This window comes from Peromyscus eremicus, chromosome 8a, assembly GCF_949786415.1.
Source record: "Peromyscus eremicus chromosome 8a, PerEre_H2_v1, whole genome shotgun sequence".
NCBI classification, from domain to species: Eukaryota; Metazoa; Chordata; class Mammalia; order Rodentia; family Cricetidae; genus Peromyscus; species Peromyscus eremicus.
In genome coordinates, this window is record NC_081423.1 from 41,920,139 (window position 1) to 41,938,985 (window position 18,847).

An 18,847-nucleotide genomic window follows, 5' to 3' on the forward strand; every position below is an offset into this window, starting at 1 on the left:
GGATTCAGGCTGCAACAGAAAACACAGCAGGAGGAAATTCCTCCTCAGTTCACGTCAGGTGTCATGACTTAATTCCATCAACTGAGAGAAAAGGCAGGCAGGTCCCCACCTCTCATGCCTAAGGAACTACAATATTTAATCTCACTTGCCAACTTGATCAGATCTAGAATCCCCTAGAAGACAGAACTTCTAGGCACACCTATGAGGGATTGTTTACACTAAGGCTAGCCTCTGAGAATGTCTTGCTTGGATTAAGTGATGTGTGTTTCACATTACATGTGTTCCTCAATAGAGGACGTTTACCCAACAGTGTTGGTAGAATGATTTTTTTTTTTAAGTTAAAAAAGGCTCTTAAGAAAAATTAACAATGGAATTAATACTAAAGGTGTGTGAGGGTGAATCAGCAATGGAAAGAAAATGAGATTCAGAAAATCTATAGGATATTAAGAAGGAAATGTGTTAATAATGAGAGTAAAAATAAAACTGCTCTGTCCTTTAAAACAACATTGAAATGTTTATGAGTGGACTTGCTTCAACACATAGAAAGCAAATGCATGGGACTGCTTCCCACTTGACTCCATGGAGAATTAAGAGCAAGAGAACTTGGTAGGTGTGCCCTCTCTCCCCTCCTCTGTCTCCTCCCTTCCTCCTTCTCCTCTCCCTCCCTTTCCTCCTCCTCAGTTCTTTGAAATGCCATTTAGATAAGCTGCTTCTTGGCGTTAGTTTTCTGGTGAAAGCCATGACTCTGCAGACAACATGGAGCTGCAGACACATGTTCTGAGCCTGCCTCCTATTTCTGTCCCCTCCCTTAGCTGTGTGTGGTCCCTGCTTCTGAACACAACTTGAGCAGACATGTCCAATCACACAAGAGTGACTCACTTCATCCTCAGGGGCTTCTCAGATGTCCCACAGCTGAGATGGGTGGTCATCCCGTTTTTCTTGCTTGTCTACACATTTGGCCTCCTGGGGAACAGCTCCATCATCATAGCAGTGATGAGAGACAGTAGGCTTCACTCCCCCATGTACTTCTTCCTGAAGAATTTATCTTTCCTGGACATGAGCTACACTTCAGCCACCATCCCCAAGGCCGTGCTTATATCCTTCACAGGCTCGGGAGGCATCTCCTATCTCGAATGTGTAGCCCAGCTTTACATATTTATCACACTTTCATCTACTGAATGCTTCCTGCTCACGGCCATGGCTTATGACCGGTTCCTGGCCATCCTCAGACCACTGCTCTATGGCACCATCATGAGCCAGAAATGCTGTGTTGAGCTGGTGGTCACTGCCTGGGTGAGTGGGGCCATCTATTCAGCCTTCCACACTTTCAACACCTTCTCCCTCCCCTACTGTGGACCCAATGTTGTTGAACACTTCTTCTGTGACATCCCTCCAGTCATGAGACTGTCCTGCACTGATTACCGTCTCCATGAGGAGGTGGGCTTTGCTGTCAGCAGCTGCATTGTCATGAGCTCCTTTGCCCTCACGGTCCTCTCCTATGTGGGCATCGTGTCCACAGTTGTCCGCATCCCCTCAGTGGATGGCAGGTGGAAGGCCTTTTCTACCTGTTCCTCTCACCTGACCACAGTCGTCTTGTTCTATGGAACTGGAAGCTTCATGTACCTGAGGCCAGCCTCTCGGTACTCTCCCATCCAGGGTCGCCTGGCATCTGTTTTCTACTCTGTCCTCACTCCTTCTTTGAATCCAGTTGTCTATTGTCTGAGGAACAAAGACATGAAGTTTGCTCTGCAGAAACTTTATTGTGGAAGAAAGTCCTGAGTCCTACAAGACTGCAGTGTGTGACTCTTAGGGTCTGATGGCTGTTACTGGAGCCAAGTGTTACACACACACACACACACACACACACACACACACACACACACCCCATACCCCCTTTCCCTTCCTGTGACACTTGGCATTGCTGATCATGCCAGTTGCTGAACCTGCAGGAGGTCACCGCAGTCCCTGCAGTGACCTTTCAACTCCAGGGGATTCTATACCCTCTTCTGGCCTCCATGGGCATCCTGACCTATGTGCACTTATCTACATGCAGATATACACATCAAAAGTAGCATTTCAAAAATTCAACTATGTGTCTCAGAATGTCCTAAGAAATTACAGACTAAATGGCTTAAATCAAGTGAAAACAATTATACCTAGATAGATTCTTGAGACAGAAAGACAAACAAGCCAACAAAGAAATACATGTGTCTGCCACCAGAGACCTCTGACCTGTATTCAGCTGATGAAGATGTTCGGTGATTGGTGTTCAACCATATGCTGACCTGCCTTCTAACTCCCCAGTCTTGTACTAGAGGGTGACCTAGACAGTTCCTTCAGTCTTGTTCTCATCTCAGTTTGCAGAACCTGAATTTATACACGAGGAAATGGCCAGCCAGCAGGGCCTGTTTGACTCCCTCTTCCCAGGCTCTAGGAGAACTCTCAGGAGCACCGTTTTTATTGAGTGGCTGCGAAGTCCTCACATGGAATAGACTTTCTCCCCTAACCAGATCCTGTATCGCTCCCCCTATTTCACTGTGAATAATGTGCTATTGTGGGATTTCCACTGGATGTCTTCTACTGATCATAAGAGTGATTTTACTATGTCAGTCCTAAGCATCTTCACCCAGTTCTCAAATGTACCTTTTGGGTTTTACATACTTCAGGAACAGTGTTTCTCACTGCCAATGACAGACACTGTCTCTCTGACAAGCTCTGCAATGTGATTTTATCACAGGCCTTCGACTCTTGGTTCAGGGCTTTGCCTTTGTGTGTATGTATTTATAATCAGATACTGTCCACTCCTCCATGAAGTATTTAAGTTCCTTTATAATTAAAAATTTACTCAAATCAATTTATGAGAAATGTGGTCTCATCCCGTATACTTCAGGGATTGTTCTATAGTGCTGTTTTAACTCCTCCTTTTCCTGCCTCTGCTTCCCAAGTGCTGGGATTATAAGAAAGACTCACAAGGGTTTAGTGGTCAGTAAGAATTCTGAGTCCTGTTTCTTACTTTGTAACAATCATGGCACCCCCAACTCAGTATATTGGGGTACTTATCAAATTTTGTTTCTCAAAACTTACATTAGTGTTGGGTGCTGTGAACTCAAGTCAAACATCTAAAATCTAACATTTAAAATAAATAAAAATTAACTTTCTTAAGCTGGGTGGTGGTGGGTATGCCTTTAATCCCAGCACTGGGGAGGCAGAGGAAGACAGATCTCTGTGAGTTTAAGGCCAGCCTGATCTACAGAGTGAGTTCCAGGACACACAAGGCTACACAGAGAAACCCTGTCTCAAAAAGAAAAGAAGTAGAAAAGGAAAAGAAAAAGAAAAATAACTTTCATCTCAAAAAAAGATGTGATCATAATTTGTGATTATAAATATTTATAATGTTCGAGTATTTCCCTCTCTTAAATATTCATCAAGTTATACAGAAACAAAAAGTTTTCTCATGCAGTCCATACAAAAGAATCAAATATACATGAAGAATGTGAAGGTTCACAATTTATTTTTAGTGCTTTTCTGATAGGGAGTGTTTTATTTAATGCGGCATGATGTAGAATGGATATTATTTTGTGTATCTACATTACATAAAAAGTGGTGATACAGTGTTATTTTTACATTGGCCTAAGTTTTTTAAAAGATGCATTTTAGAAACTCAAGAACAGAGTTTTAAAAAATAAGTGTAACTAATACGCTAAAACAAAAAAATGAAAATAAAAAATAGAAGACAGAAAATGGTGAGAAATGGAAAAACAATTATAAAACATTTACAAATGCGATAGTCAAATCTAATTCTGTCAATAATTATTTTAAGTATAAATTATTAAAATATACCATTAAAAGACAGAGCCTTGCATAATTGCTCATGCTCATTGCTCTAGCATTTCAGAGGGAAGGATGAATAGACCTCTATGAGTTTGAGACTAGCCTGGTTTATATAACAAATTCTAGGCCATTCAGGGATACACAGTAAGACCTTGCCTTTAAAAATGATAGCTTAGATTTTTTTTAAGATACAACTATATTCTATCTATAATTCCATTTAAATAAATATATAGATACACACAAACTAAAAGTTAAGAAATTGAGAAATGTTGGGGCCAGCAAGATGGCTCAGATGGTTAAGGCCACCATCCACAGATACACACATCCACACAGATGCAAACATGCATGCACACATACATGCACACCACACACATACACATGAAAGAGAAAAACAAAAACAGAAACATGTTGCGATACTATCATAGACTCACTTTTCTAGAAAACCATGAAGGATATAAATGCCCCTATGTTCCTTGCTGATAGCATTTTTCTTCCCCATTTTTCTGGTTCATGAGGTCTGGAGGAACATGTTAATTTAGATTCATTTCTTTTTTTTGTTTTTGTTTGTTTGTTTTCTTTTTATTTATTTATTTATTAATGTTATAATTTGATTTAATTTTACGTATCAGCCAAGGATTCCCCTTGGCTGCCCCTCCCCCCGTCCTCCCCCCAGCCCACCCCCCATTCCCATCTCCTCCAGGGCAAGGACTCCCCTGGGGATTCAGCTCAACCTGGTAGATTCAGTCCAGGCAGGTCCAGTCCCCTCCTCCCAGGCTGAGCAAAGTGTCCCTGCGTAGGCCCCAGGTTCCAAACAGCCAGCTCATGCACTAAGGATAGGTCCCGGTCCCACTGCCTGGATGCCTCCCAAACAGTTCAAGCTAATCAGCTGTCTCACTTATCCAGAGGGCCTAATCCAGTTGGGGGCTCCTCAGCTCCCAATGTTCCTCAGCTCCCAAAGTTCCTCACATGAACTTCATGTGTTTCCACTAGTTTGGCTATTTGCAGGCAAATGGATGGATCTAGAAAAAATCATCCTGAGTGAGGTAACCCAGACTCAGAAAGACAAACATGGTATGTACTCACTCATAGGAGGATACTAGATGTAAAATAAAGGGTGACTAGACTGCTACTCACAACTCCATGGAGGCTACCTAGAAAACAGGACCCTAAGAAAGACACAGGGATTGCCCAATGACAGAGAAATGGATGAGATCTACATGAGCAAACTGGACTCGAACGGGGGGGGGGGGGGAGATGAAGGGCAAGGATCGAGGGAAAGAGAGCTTAGGGGAGCAGGAGATCCCAGCTGTAACAAAAACAGAGAGGGGCCAGGTGGTGGTGGCTCACGCCTGTAATCCCAGCACTCGGGAGGCAGAGGCAGGCAGATCTCTGTGAGTTCGAGGCCAGCCTGGTCTACAGAGCTAGTCCAGGACAGGCTCCAAAGCTACAGAGAAACCCTGTCTCAAAAAAAAAAGAACAGTGAGGGAGAACAAGGAAAAAGCAAAGTGCTAGAGAGGTCCCCAGAAATCCACAAAGATACCTCCACAATAGACTACTGGCAATGGTTGAGAGAAAGCCCGAACTGACCTACCTACTCCGGTGATAGGATGGCCAAACACCCTAACGGTCGTGCTAGAAATCTCATCCAGTGACTGATGGAATTGGATGCAGAGATCACAGCCAAGCCCCAGGTGGAGCTCCGGGAATCCAATCGGCGAGAAAGAGGAGGGATTGTATGAGCGAGAATTGTTGAGACCAAGATTGGAAAAAGCACAGGGACAAATAGATTCATTTTTATCAAATCTCTGCCTCAAAGACAAACATTATCTGACTTTATTTAACCTTTGCTGCTCAACACTTAAAGAACAGTATCTCAGGGAGAAATACAAACTTTCTACCTTAAATAATTCACAAGAACTTTTTGTTTTAATTAGCATACTCACTGTCCTTTCCCCTCTGAGAAGTGGCCCCATCTTTCAAGGCTACATTTTGCATCTCAGTTTCATGAACAAATAAGACAATTGAGATTCATGCAGGTCGTTTAGTACACAGACCCGTGTGAAATGACCATGGAACAAAAACGCATCCTGAGCATTCTTTCTGTACCTTTCCTCTTACTGTTCCCAGGCTTGGGTACAGCTCCTTGCATTCACATTGAACCATGTCACACAGGGACCCTGTGGTGACCTGGTACTCTAAGAATGATGCTCAGAGTCTGAAAGGCAGCACAGAAGCCCACAAGGACTGTGCCTGGTCCTGCTCTGAGGCTCAAACAATATAAGTGGCCTGTTCCACATGGAAACATTTGTCACCCTAAGGGAAAGTTCAGCAGAAGCCACATCTCCATTCACCAGGAACCCTATCTTCAAAGCAGAGAAGGAAAGACGGGTTTCATGGCAGGTGAGTTCCTCCAAAGTCCTGATCTTGAGATGTTGCTGATGGAGGTGTGACTAGCAAACACCTGTAACTGTGAGACCTAGATGAATGTTTAACTTTATTCATGGAGAACTCCAACTCCTTTCTCATATCTTACATTCTTTTGGTCAAATACATAATTATCTCACTTTATAAAAATGAATACATGGCTCAACTCCCACATGGCAATTCACAACCATGTGCAAGTCCAATGCCTCGTCTGACCTCTACAGGCTTATGCATGCACATGGTGCCCATACACATACAATTAACTAATTTTAAAATCATTTTTAAAGGTGGGCAAGATGTATTAATAGACATGTCTTACAAAAACATTGAAAATGAACATCTTCATACATAAACAAAGTAGGCCAGACTCAGAAAAAAAAACAAATATTGTGTGTTTTTCCTTGGAAGTAAAAACAATTTCATATGTAAGGTTTTATTTTTATTTACATGTTCTGAATGAGTGTATGCTCCGTGTTTGTGTGTGTGTGTGTGTGTGTGTGTGTGTGTGTGTGTGTGTGTGTGTCCATGAAGGACAGAAGATGGCATTGGATCCTCCGGAAATGAGGTTACGGGAGGTTGTAAGCTGCCCAACATATTATTGATTGGGTCATCTAAAAGAGCAGCAAGTGCTTTTAGACACTGAAAATAGTGGGGAAATGTTTAGAGAAAGTAACAGGACTTTGGCAAGAGAAAGGCAGAGCAAACAAGAGAAATAGGGGTGATGTAATTATTTTCAAATATATCACATTTGAATGAAAATACTATGAAAGCACTTTGAATAATGAATAAATCTTTATTGTAAGAAGGAATTGGCATTACCTTTTTGAGGAGACGTTTTATATGGTTTTATGTGTATGGTATAAAATATAAACTGGCCAAATTTGGGGGTGTGGCTATACAAATGGTAAGCCTTTAACATTAGCAAGTGTCAGGAAAATGCAAACTAAAATCACAATAAGTTACCATTTGTATGAGTGAATTTGTCAGTAACAGAAAAGTTGACAAGTGTTACTGAGAATGTGAAGATGAGCAACCCTTTTTTTTTGTTTTGTTTTGTTTTGTTTTGTTTTGTTTTTCGAGACAAGGTTTCTCTGTGTAGCTTTGTGCCTTTCCTGGAACTCACTTCGTAGCCCAGGCTGGCCTCGAACTCACAGAGATCCGCCTGGCTCTGCCTCCCGAGTGCTGAGGTTAAAGGCGTGCGCCACCACCGCCCAGCCGAGCAACCCATTTTTAAAAGGAGCTAAAAATGGACAGATGTTCATTATGGAAAATGTGAAGATCTCTCAAAAAGATTAAAATGCAACTACTGTAACAATTGGCAAGTCCAATTGTGAACATATAAATAAAGGATTTCAGGTCAATGTGCCCGAGATTCCTGCACTGCTATAGTTATTGAAGAACTATCCATAGGGGTCAAGGTATGACAATTACTTGTGTTCATCCATGGGTGTATGAAAAGGAGACGTGAATATCCACAATGAAATACATCTCAAAAATAGCAAAACCTTGTTACTTTAGACGACATAAATAAACCTGAAGGACGTCATGCTAAATGGAATAGCCAGGTAGAGAAAGAAACACACTTCATGATGTCGCAGGTTTAGTGGGAAAAGTCTAGGAATAAAGTGATAAGGACAGTCAGCCTTGTTCTATCAACGATTGGTACCCTTTACTGTCACTCAAGATATTCTATCCAATCATGGAGGAGACTTGGATCTGTCCAATCAGACCCATGCTCTGAGGCGGGGTGTACTTTCCCGATCTGTCTCCGGCTCCGCCATGTTGCTTCCGGTTTCCGCCGAGGTGGGCCCTGGTATCTTTGGCCCTACGTTCTCCTTCTGGTGAAAGCCACACAGAAGCTGACGTCCAGCACCAAGGTGAGTGCAGCCTCTGGGGAACCGGCGGGAGCTGGCCGGGGTCGGTCCTCAGCTCTTCGGCTGTTCCGGGTGCCGACGGCGCTGGGCTGGGAACCTGTGCGGGGCTGAGCTCACTGCCTATCTCTCTCCATTCTGGAAGCTGTGCTCAGCCTGGCCCTGTTCCTGAGTCCATCTCCTGCGGCTCCTGAGCTTAGTCCTCCCTCCACCAGGTTGTGGTGTGTGTCCCCACGCCGCAGTTCAAAAGGACATTGCAGACTGTCTGTATGATGTTTCATTGTAAGGGCTTCACCGGAGAGGAAGGCATTGAGGAGTCAGTCCCTTGACCGATTAGTAAGGGAAAAGCTGGTGGGAAGGATGTTGACTGAGAAGCGATGGCTGGACCCCTAGGTGAGGGACCAGCGACTTTGGGGTGTTAATCAGCTAGACCACAGTTACCAGAGACTTAGCCATCACTGCGTTCTTGCTTCATTGCTAAGGGCATCTCTTCAGACCTGTTGTGTCTGGAGGAAAGAGCTATGACACAGCGATAGTTCACAGAGGAGCCGAGCTGTCTGTCTTATTGTGGTTTCAGCTCCTTTGGACCCACACTCAGAACTGTGGCTTCCTGGAGCCTATGCTAGTTTTACTTCTAGTGTTCTGAATAACCAAATACTCTTTTTTAAAAAAACAGTATAGAAGCGGTGTGTAGGGACACAAAGTTACCATCTCAGCCAGTTCTCCTGGGATAACATTTTAAAAACTGTACAGATCTCATTTGTTGTAGCTACACTAGCTAGAGCAAGTGAATTTGTGAGAGGGAGCTACGCCAAGGCCTGACTGCAGGGAGACGAGCCATTGTGAAATATCACTGCAAAAGTCCTACAGTGAATTTGCCAGTGTAGTCTTGAGAGGAAACCATCTAGATTGGAGGAGACACACTTTCTGTGAAATTTAAATATGTAAAACACAATCTACTAGTAGACAGTTCTGTATGGTGCATTTGTATTGAACCGTACCAAACTGACAGGAACCTAAGTAATATTGCCTTTGTAGCTTCCTATGATTTCTGTGACTCAATAATGTTCATTAAACACCCATCCTTAAAACATTGAATTATTTTAGAATAACATAGTTGCTAAGCAAGCAGCAGGTGTTTCCATTAACCTGTGTATAATTGAATGATGAATCTCTACCATTTAATAAAATGCCTGGTGCTCCTTCAACAAGATCTGTTGTGGCAGTTTTCAAGTATAATACACTATTTCCGCACAGGGAGACATTTTCGTTGTCTTAGCTTTCTCCCGGTCTTTGTGAATTGGGATCTGAAAGCAAGATCATATCTAGTGAGTTAATTTCTGTTGACCTTCTCTTCTAGCTGTGATTGCACAGTCCTCTCGTGTCTGAAAGAGCTAGGACAATGGACACTTCTGAGGTAAGTTGTATAGTTAGCCTCACCTTGTTTTATACTGTAGTTTAGGACTTTTGAAAATTGGAATGGAAGAATAAACCTAATGTAAGGTAGATACATGCAGATGAGAGCATGGGATGTGTTGACGGAGCCACATTATAAGGTCTTTTGTAGAGTGATTAAGTCACATGCAACGTGGTCTCTAGTTTTCCTGACACGGTCTGTTTGTTGTAGGGGTTGGATTGACTCAGAAAGTGCCAGCTTCTTATGCTGGCATGGACATGTGCATGATGTGGACAGAGCTTCATTCCCAGGCTGGAGATGAACACAGCTTTCAGTAATGTCAGTTCACAAGTGCTCAAGCTCAGATCGATTCACAGGGCTCTTCTTTGCTGGCTAAAGTTGTATAGTTCCAGAGAGCTGTAGGAAGACCCCACTTATGTCACATGAGACCTGGAATGTATGAAGACAACGTACTGTGGGTCCTTCACTTCTCTCCCTGCGTTTCCTCTGCTTGTGTGTGTATGTAGATCATAATAATGTCCCAACATAAGTTTCTAGTAATAATTTGTCTTTACAGTTTGCATTTTTTCTCCTACTCACTGTACTCTTGGTTCAGATTCTCAACATCCATCGCAGTCAGATGGAAACACTGTTCTCTGCCGGCTGCCTTACTTAAATCTTCTGCCATGCTGCAGAGTTGTGCCCATCATCTTCACGGGAAGGTCTTCATTTCAGTCCTGATATTGCTGCTGCTTTCTTAGCTCATTTTCTTAGTTCTTTTTCTCCTTGTCATAGCTTACCCTTTTCTTCTGCTCAGTTCCCCACTCATCCCACCTTAGAGGACTTCTGTAATCCAGCCCTTTGAGTTTTAGTGACTAGTTCTTGGTAGCATGAGCCACTTGTTAGCTTTCAGATTTTAAGTTTAACTCCTGTGTTGATATGCAAAGGCATATCAAGCTCTCCTTGACAAAATGGAAGTCATAGCCTCCATTTTTTCCTCGTATATGGTATTGACACTGATCTACCTTATGGCCTTGATGAGTGTGCTGGAAGGAGGGATTTCTTTTTTTTTCTGGACCGTTTTTTTTTTTTTTCCCTCCACTTCCGTTCCCTGTCCTTTGCTCCCTGAGGTCTAATGTTAGGAGTTGCAGTTCCTGCTGGCTTTGTTTGTTGTTCATTCTTGGTCCAGTGGCAGCATGTGATGCTGTGGATGGTGAGGAAGTGTGGCTGCCTAAAGACGAGTATGTACTTTCTTGCTCACACTGGAACTGTCCATCTCTGCTAGGCTGGAAGGGTCTGTTCCTCAGTGGTGATGCCTGAGTGCTGATGAGCTGTACTGCTACAAGTGGGTGCAGTGCAGGCCTTGGGAGTGAGTGGGAGAAAATAGAAGTTAGTGGGATACCATTAGTGTGGGAGTCCTGAGAAAGGCACACAGAGCACAAGTAAAAACAGGAGCTTGGATCTGAATAATGTACATATCTTGATTATATATTTTATAATCAAGGTTTGTAAATCATAAAGAATATATTTCTTGCTCAAAAATGTCTTGACATTACTTTAAACACAGGAAACAGGACCAGCTAGATTGCAGTCCTGACAGGGTTGGGGCAGGATTCTCTACAAAGGCTATAAGTACACTGGGTCAAGTTCAACAGCTTGCCTGATGTTTCCCATAGACAGAAGCCAGAGTATAGGAATCCGCAGGTAAAAGTGAGAAGAGTACCATGCACTCGTACCTTCATTGACGTACACAATGGCTCAGATTCATGGTCAGTAGCTAAGAAGGAATTCTGGATTCAAAAATTGAGGCCAAACACATTTGGGTAACAGGAGTGTTGACATATTATCTGGATGGCAGAAAGAGATAAAGGTATTTGTGTCTCCTGTCAAACCTCATCAGAAATGACCTCAGCAGAGGACTTTACAAGTAAAGTACCCGGCACTAGGAACTTTTAAGACAAGGTCTCACTAGGTGTCTTTGGTTGGCCTAGAACTTGCTCTGTAAACCATGCTGGTCTTGAACTCACAGACCACCTGCCTCTGCTTCCCGAGTGCTGGCCTTAAGGTAAGCACCACCACACTCAGCAGCTAGGACTGTTGTTTTGTTTCTGTTCCCATAGCCACATGCGCTACTGGCCTTTCTCTCTTATATTGATAAGGGGCAGTGCTTCTAGCAAAGGCCACACCCATGAGACTGTTCAGCTGGAGGGACTGATTTTATCCCAAGCACTTTGCTGCTTCTGACTCCAAGGCAATAGGTGGAAAAGGAGCTAGTGGTGGTTTTCCTGAGTAATCTAGATTACCAAGGGAAAATCCGACTAGTCTACAATGGCGATAAGGGGGGATATTCATTACTTTTGTACTGCTGTGACCAAATAAATACCTGAAGAACCCACTTAGGGGAGGGACATTTATTCTGGCTCATTGTTTCAGAGGTGTGAGTCCATCATGGCAGTGGTGGCAGGTTGGAGTGGCTCCATCAGTGGAGGTGTGAAGAGGAGCAGCTGTTCACACCATGGCAGACCTGGAACCTGAGAGAGAAGTGGGAAGGAACCAGGGGCAGGTATAATCTTCAAAGACACCCCATTTCTAGTCTACTTCCAGCAGCCAGACGCTACCACCTAAACCTTCCAAAGCCTTCAAAGTAGCACCACACACTTTGGATCACATGCTCAAAGCAGTAAGCCTGTAGGGAACATCCCATAGTCAAACCACAAAAGGAAGAGTATGTCTAGAGTACAGGAGATCACTCAGGGCATCTCTTAGTATAACTGTGCCCTCTTGTAGCCAAAACACTCCCATCAGGAAGGACTACAAATATTCCAGACACTTTAGTTATGACTGTGGGTCAGGAATGTTTTTGTGTATGTCCACATATATCAAGCAAATATTTTGGATGCTGATTTTTCTCTGTAATTTTTTTTTTAGGTATAGAATTAGGAAGTAAATATTTTTAGAAGTGACTGCATCTTTTTGTGCCTGCTGTTTCTTTGTCTTGGGATCTAATTTTATTGTATATGAATTCAAATTTCTCAGCTTTTATTATAGTTGTGTATTTATTGACTACTTCCTTTTATTTCCTTACTGAAAATTAAAAGTAGAACAGTTCAGACCCAGAAGTCAGTGTAAGCTGTGAAACTCGGTTCAGTGTGCATGTGTGGGTGTTCATGAACGTTTGTTTGTGGTGTTCCTGGTCCATCCTCAGGCTTGGATCTTCTCTAGCTGATGCAGTCTATTTCCTTGGATGTCAGAGCTATAGGTTATGTTTTGATAAACAACACCTCCAGCTTTGGTGGTTATATAAGCAAGGTGTATATCACATCTGTGACCATGATAGCTTCACAGAATGGCCTTCCTGGAGTTTGCTGATGAGTGTGGAAAAGAGCAGCAAACCAAGTGCCAGCTTGAAGGTCATCAGAAGTGCAGGTCTCTTCTGTAGATAATTCTTTAGGCAGCATTAGCTGGTCCTGATTGAGTTGAAATGAGGTGGGAATGGAGGTATATGTTCTGTTCACATAAACAGCACCGGAAATGAGTAGGCAGTGGTCACTGTGTCCTGGAATCCTCTTCCACACATATGCCAGCACATCCAAAATACCATCTTTTTAGTGCTTTGTGCGTATTGTCTTGTGTCTCAAAATGATGCCAGGAATTCATTTAACACCCATTATGACTACTCTTGTCTCAGATATCTGGCATTTATAGATGAATTTCAACCTACCCTGTACAAAGTATAATAGATTGGAGTATGTGTGGGAACATGGTAATGAGCTGAAGGGGTAAACCTTGAGAGGCATCATCTTCACTACAGTCTTGGAGTCTTGGGCAGGTATGGTGGATGGCCTTAACCCTGAAGATTGGACACCTTCCTAGATGAGGCTCTGATTCTGCGCCCTGGTCATTACTTCCCAAGCTCATGGCTCTAGTTAAGGAACTTCTTATTCTGTTTCCTAGGAAGTTTGGTCTTTGCTGATGATAAATAAAAGCCTTTCCGATGTATTATGCTCAGAGAATAAGCAGCCCTTTCCTTCTCTTTCTCATTCACAGTCTCAAATGCTGCTTTTTGTCTAAATCAGTTACTAGGCACCAGCTTAAAAAGGTCATCAGAGATGACAGGTCACTTCTGCAGATACTTCATAGGCAGCATCAATTAGTTGTTACTGAGTTGAAGTAAGGTGGGAATGGAGGTATATGTTTTGTTCTGGTCTATACATACTACCATAATTTGCTTGTGTTCGAAAAGAAATTAGGAAACAAGTTATCATGGGAAAACAGTTGTTTCCAGGTTAGCAAAACCACAGGAGAAAAGAAAATCTATTGTTTCCTTCAAAAATTGCCTATCTTCTTTCATGTCACATAGTTAACACATCAGCTCCCATATAATTGTTTATGTAAAAAGTTTGGAAACAAACTGGCATTTTTATCAAAAACAAAATAAATTAATGAAAATGCTATTCTTAATTTTTATTTTCTGTTGCTGCTTTGTGTTTCCTTCTGTGATGAGTTCCCAATTCCTTACTACCTGTTTTGTCTGCCTAGCCCCTAACTCCTGGTCCCCCTGCCTCAGCCTTCCTGAGGAATGGGATCTGTGGAGCTTACCACATTGCATGTCTTCGGTTCTCTGTTCTTAGTGCTCTGTTTCCCAATATGGAAATTGTGGAGTGATTCTTCCCCTCTGGCTCTGCCCTAAGACCCTCCCCTTTCTCCTTTCAAGGGATGGCATTCAAAATGTCTAGGTGTTGAACTGGCTTCTGCTTGTTCAGATATTGCCCTATAGGATGCTAGTGATGTTTCTTTCTGTTGGATCTAGCAGTTCTAAATTTTGGAAGGGCATATGAGGGTGCCTATGACTGTACTTATGTAACTTACAGACAACATTACTTAGATTTGTAATTGTTAGAGTCAGAGATGTATTCAGTAGGGAAACCAAAGGATTATCAATTGCTTACATTTGTTTTCTGCCTTTTGTCTCTCATCATTGCTAAATTAGTTTGTTTGTAAGGCATTTTGCAGGTGATTTTTCTTCCAGGATAAGAAAACTTATATGCATATTGTGTGTAAATGATGCTTGTGGAGAGGTGTGACCTCCCATATTCCTATTTCTTGCCCAAGGCTGAAGGCTTGGGCTGAGGAATGTTGTTTCATTACAGGGGTTGGTGTCATTTGAGGATGTCTCTGTGGACTTCAGCTGGGAGGAGTGGCAGGACCTGGATGATGCTCAGAGGAAGCTCTACAGGGACGTGATGCTGGAGACCTACAGCAGCCTGCTGTCCTTGAGTGAGTGAAAGTCCCCAGTAATCCTATTAGAAGCTTTTTCCTTTTTCGTAAATACAGGAACTACTTCCAAGGATTTTTTTTTTTTTTTTTGGTGCTGGTGGCCAAACTGGTTCTTGTGCAGTATAGGTTAAGTACCCAGCACTGAGCTTAATCTCCAGACTGTTTGTATTTCTTTAAGATTTATTTTATTATTTTTTATATGTATGAATATTTTGCTTCCATGTATGTGTGTGCACCATGTGCATGCAGTGCCCAAGGAGGTCAGAAACTGCATTGGAGGCCCTGGAACTGGAGTTACAGACAGTTGTTAGCAGCCATGTGGTTGCTGGGAATCAAACCTTGTCCTCTTCAAGAACAACAAGTATTCTTAATTGCTGAGGCATTTCTCCAGGCCCTGCCCCATTTGTTTGTTTGTTTGTTTGTTTTTTGAGGTAGGGTCTCAACATAGCCCTGGCTGTCCTGGAACTCACTATGTAGACCAGGCTCTCCTTGAACTCATAGAGATCCGACCACCTCTGCTTTCCAAGTGCTGGGATAAAAGGCGTGCTCCACCACATCCAGTGCTATTTGTGATTTTAACTGGCACGTCATAGTTGTACATATTCATGAAAATATTCCTCCTCCCCAGTCTTGCAACATTAGGCTCGAAGAGCAGCTCCTCTGTAGTATTCTCCTGTGCCTCATTGTGGTGGAGTAGCCTGAGCTGTTAACACAGTGAGAAGCAGCAGAGAGAGCATCAGCACTGTCACGTTCAACAGCAGAAGCTAAAGTTTTGTATTCATTTTTTCAAAAGCTCTTCCTATATACTGCACATGATAGTGCACACCTTTGATCCCAACGCTTGGGAGGCAGAGACAGACAGATCTTTGTGAGTTCAAGGCCAGCCTGGTCTACATGGTGAGTCTAGGCCAGCCAAAACTACATAGAGACTCTATCTCAAAATAACAAAACCAAACACATTAAAAAAAAAAAAAAGAAACAAAAAAACCCAACTTCTTCCTGTTACCTGCTCTTTTGGTTTTGTGCTTGTATCAGTTTTTACACTGGTGCTCTCACTGGTATTTTCTTTGTACTGACTTCCACTTTGGTGTTTGTCCCTTCTCTGTTCCTCTTTCATCCCTTGCTTTTGTGTAAGAACTTACTGCTTTCTTTCTATTGCGTTTACCACATCTTACCACATTGTTGAATGGCGGTAGACTCTTTATTTGTTGCAGTGCACTTTGAAGTTTTTTGTTTGTTTTTGACAGTTCCTCATTCAGGACAGTGCTATCTACTTTCAGTATACTTTTCTTTTTAATGCCTGTCTTGGGTGGGGGAAGGACTGGATGTTTTATTTTTTGTTTGTGTGTGGTCCATGCACATCAGTTTGTGGAGTTTGCCTGACCTTTTACATGCATGAGGCAGCCACGGGAGGCTTCCTCTACTTTCCCCCTTATATCTTGAGGCAGACTCTCACTAAACCAGAAGCTTGCCTTTCCAGCCAGGCTATTGTTGGCCCACAATCTTCTGGAATGTGCCTGTGTCTATCCTCCTTCTGCCCCCACCCACCACCCCCTGCCACCACACCCAGCTTCATCCGATTACTGGGTTTCCTACCCTGATCATCTTTTCAAATCTGACCCCATTTGAAGATGGGCTCTTACTGTGTAGCTTTGGCTAGTGTGTTAGTTAGTTTTCTGTTGCTGTCAAAACACACCATGACCAAGGTAACTAGACAAGAAAGCATTTAACTGGGCTCCTGGTTTCAGAGGGTCAGAGTCCATGATGGCAGAACAAGGCATGGAGGCAGGAACAGCCGAGAGCTCACATCTTGATCTGCAAACATGATGCAGAGAGAGGACACTGGGAATGGCACAGGACTTTTGAAACTCAAAGTTTGCCCACAGTGACACACCTCCCCAACACCCAAACAGTCCTACCAAATGGGGACCAAGTGTTCAAACATGAGCCTGTGGACACCATTCTCTTTCAGAGCATCACAGCTAGGCTACGGCTCCCCATCCTTTGCCGCACTCTCCTCAGCGTGCAGATTATAGGTGGGAGCCACCATGTTGAGCCAGTCCTTACTGTTGATTTCTAGTCTTGTTCTTTGTGGTCTAGGACACCCAGGGTATGTTTCACTTTGTTTTGTTTTGTTTTACGGTACACTTGAAGCTTCTTTTGTTTCCTGACATTTGATCTGTTCTGGAGAGTGCTTTGTTGATGAGGGCAATGTGTGTTGGGTGGAATAATTCTGTAATGTTTAAAGCCTCTTTGGTCTCTAAGTAAAGTTTAACTGCACTGTTGATTTACTTCTCATGTGTTTGCATTGTGTAGTTGGGTCCTCCAGCAGTGGGGTGGGGTGTGTGTGTGTGTGTGTGTGTGTGTGTATCTGTGTGTGTGTGTCTGTGTCTGTGTCTGTGTAAAATGTTATAAAATGTCTACTATATATGTGACTGACTATTAATATACATATATCATTATAATGAGCCTTGTTTTTTTTTTTTTTACAATGTTTGGTTTTAAAGTCACTTTGTCTGACTTAAGTATATTTAACAGTTGTGTGGTCTGTATGTGTTGGCCATAGTTAACAGTTGTGAGGTCTGTATGTGTTGGCCATAGTTAGCAGTTGTGAGGTCTGTATGTGTTGGCCATAGTTAGCAGTTGTGAGGTCTGTATGTGTTGGCCATAGTTAGCAGTTGTGAGGTCTGTATGTGTTGGCTATCATTTCAGTCCTTAACCATCAATCTAGGTGTACCTTCATTGGCACACTGACTTTTGCTTAGGTAGTGAATCATCAAGTTTTTTTTCTGTTAGCCATTCGGCCAGCCTGTATTCTCTGACTCACAGATTACATTCTTACAAAATGCTGTTTTGGGAGTTTTGTTGTTGCTGTTTCTCTTCATACCTTCTGTTCTTTTCTCATAAATCTTGGTTGTTTTGTGGTTTCCTACATAGATAGGAATTATTTTAAACTTACTTTTTGTGCATCTGCTCTGCATTCAAGTTTTACCTTTCCATATGTTTTCATGATAGTATCCTGTGGACATTAACCATTTCTTGTCAAGTCAGCCTGAGGTAATAAAAGTTTTTACTTGTTTACATTTGAAAGTTGTTGTTTCTGTTTGAATGTTCTGGTTATGGTATTGTTGCTTGGAAATACTCTTTGATATTTTTAATATATGTCTCATTTTTTCTTGGTCTGTAAAGTTTCTGCATTTGGAGACATTTACTGTGCTATATGGGTATTGTTCAGTGTATGACATACTGTTTGTCTTAACGTTTAAAAGATTGTATTGCTTTTATTATATTTATTTCTGTGTGGTGGGGGCATGTGTATGCCTTGGGGTGTATGTGGAGGTCAGAAGACAACTTGCAGGAACTGCATCCTTCTTCCATCATGTGGTTCCTGAGGATTGCACTCAGGTCGTGAGTCTTAGATGCAAGTGCCTTTACCTGCTGAGTATCTCATCTGCCTTTTTTCCATTTTCTTACTGTGTAAAATTTAGTTTTTTTAAGCTATAATTTCTCGGCCAGGTACAGTGGTGTACACCTTTAATCATCTCAGCACTTGGGAGGCAGAGGTAAGTGTAGCTCTGATTTCAAGGCCAGCCTGGTCTACAGGATGAGCTTCAGGATTGCCTGGCTACACGAAGAAAACTTGTCTTGAAAAAACAAAAAAGAAAAGATCTCTCTCCACAGACTTTCCTTCAAAATTCAGTTCTGAAAGTATTAAAATATACCACATGCTGGCTCTCATGCTATCTTAGAGTTCTGTCTTTGTTTTGTAGGGTTTTTTAATCATATTTAATTATGTGTGTCTGTGTGTGCGTTTATGTATGTGAGTACAGTGTTCACACAGGATGCAAGAGGAAGGTAGATCCTCTGGAGCTGGAGTTTACAGTTGTTTGTGAACTGCCTGGGTTAGTGCTTAGAACTGAACTCTGGTCCTCTGCAGAAGCGTCCACTCTTCCTTCCTGGGTCATCTCTCCAGTCCTGTTTTGGACTTTAATAGTTGACTGTGATACACCTTGGGGATTGATCTATTTTGATTGAGTCTGTGGATGTT

At 42.5% G+C, this 18,847-nt stretch overlaps 2 protein-coding genes across 3 annotated transcripts in view; both read left to right on the forward strand.

The window, feature by feature from the left end:
- Nucleotides 1-852: 852 nt before the first annotated feature.
- On the forward strand, nt 853-1,779 carry LOC131916977 (olfactory receptor 5AR1-like). Its single transcript, XM_059270642.1, has one exon. It carries the CDS (start codon nt 853-855, stop codon nt 1,777-1,779), a length of 927 nt encoding a protein of 308 aa, XP_059126625.1.
- Nucleotides 1,780-11,959: 10,180 nt separating this feature from the next.
- LOC131917066 (zinc finger protein ZFP2-like) overlaps nt 11,960-18,847 on the forward strand; it is a 45,387-nt gene continuing 38,499 nt past the window's right edge. Inside the window, exons 1-2 of one of the 2 annotated variants that reach the window (XM_059270705.1) lie at nt 11,960-12,085; nt 14,673-14,799. In XM_059270705.1, coding sequence (XP_059126688.1) covers nt 12,038-12,085; nt 14,673-14,799 — 175 coding nt within the window. In that variant the 5' untranslated portion in view covers nt 11,960-12,037. The remainder of the gene's footprint in view (nt 12,086-14,672; nt 14,800-18,847) is intronic. The other variant, XM_059270706.1, reaches the window with a different exon arrangement.

Bases quoted from the DNA above. Each gene is read 5' to 3' on its own strand.
- LOC131916977 (XM_059270642.1), top strand. From the start codon at position 853: ATGTCCAATCACACAAGAGTGACTCACTTCATCCTCAGGGGCTTCTCA.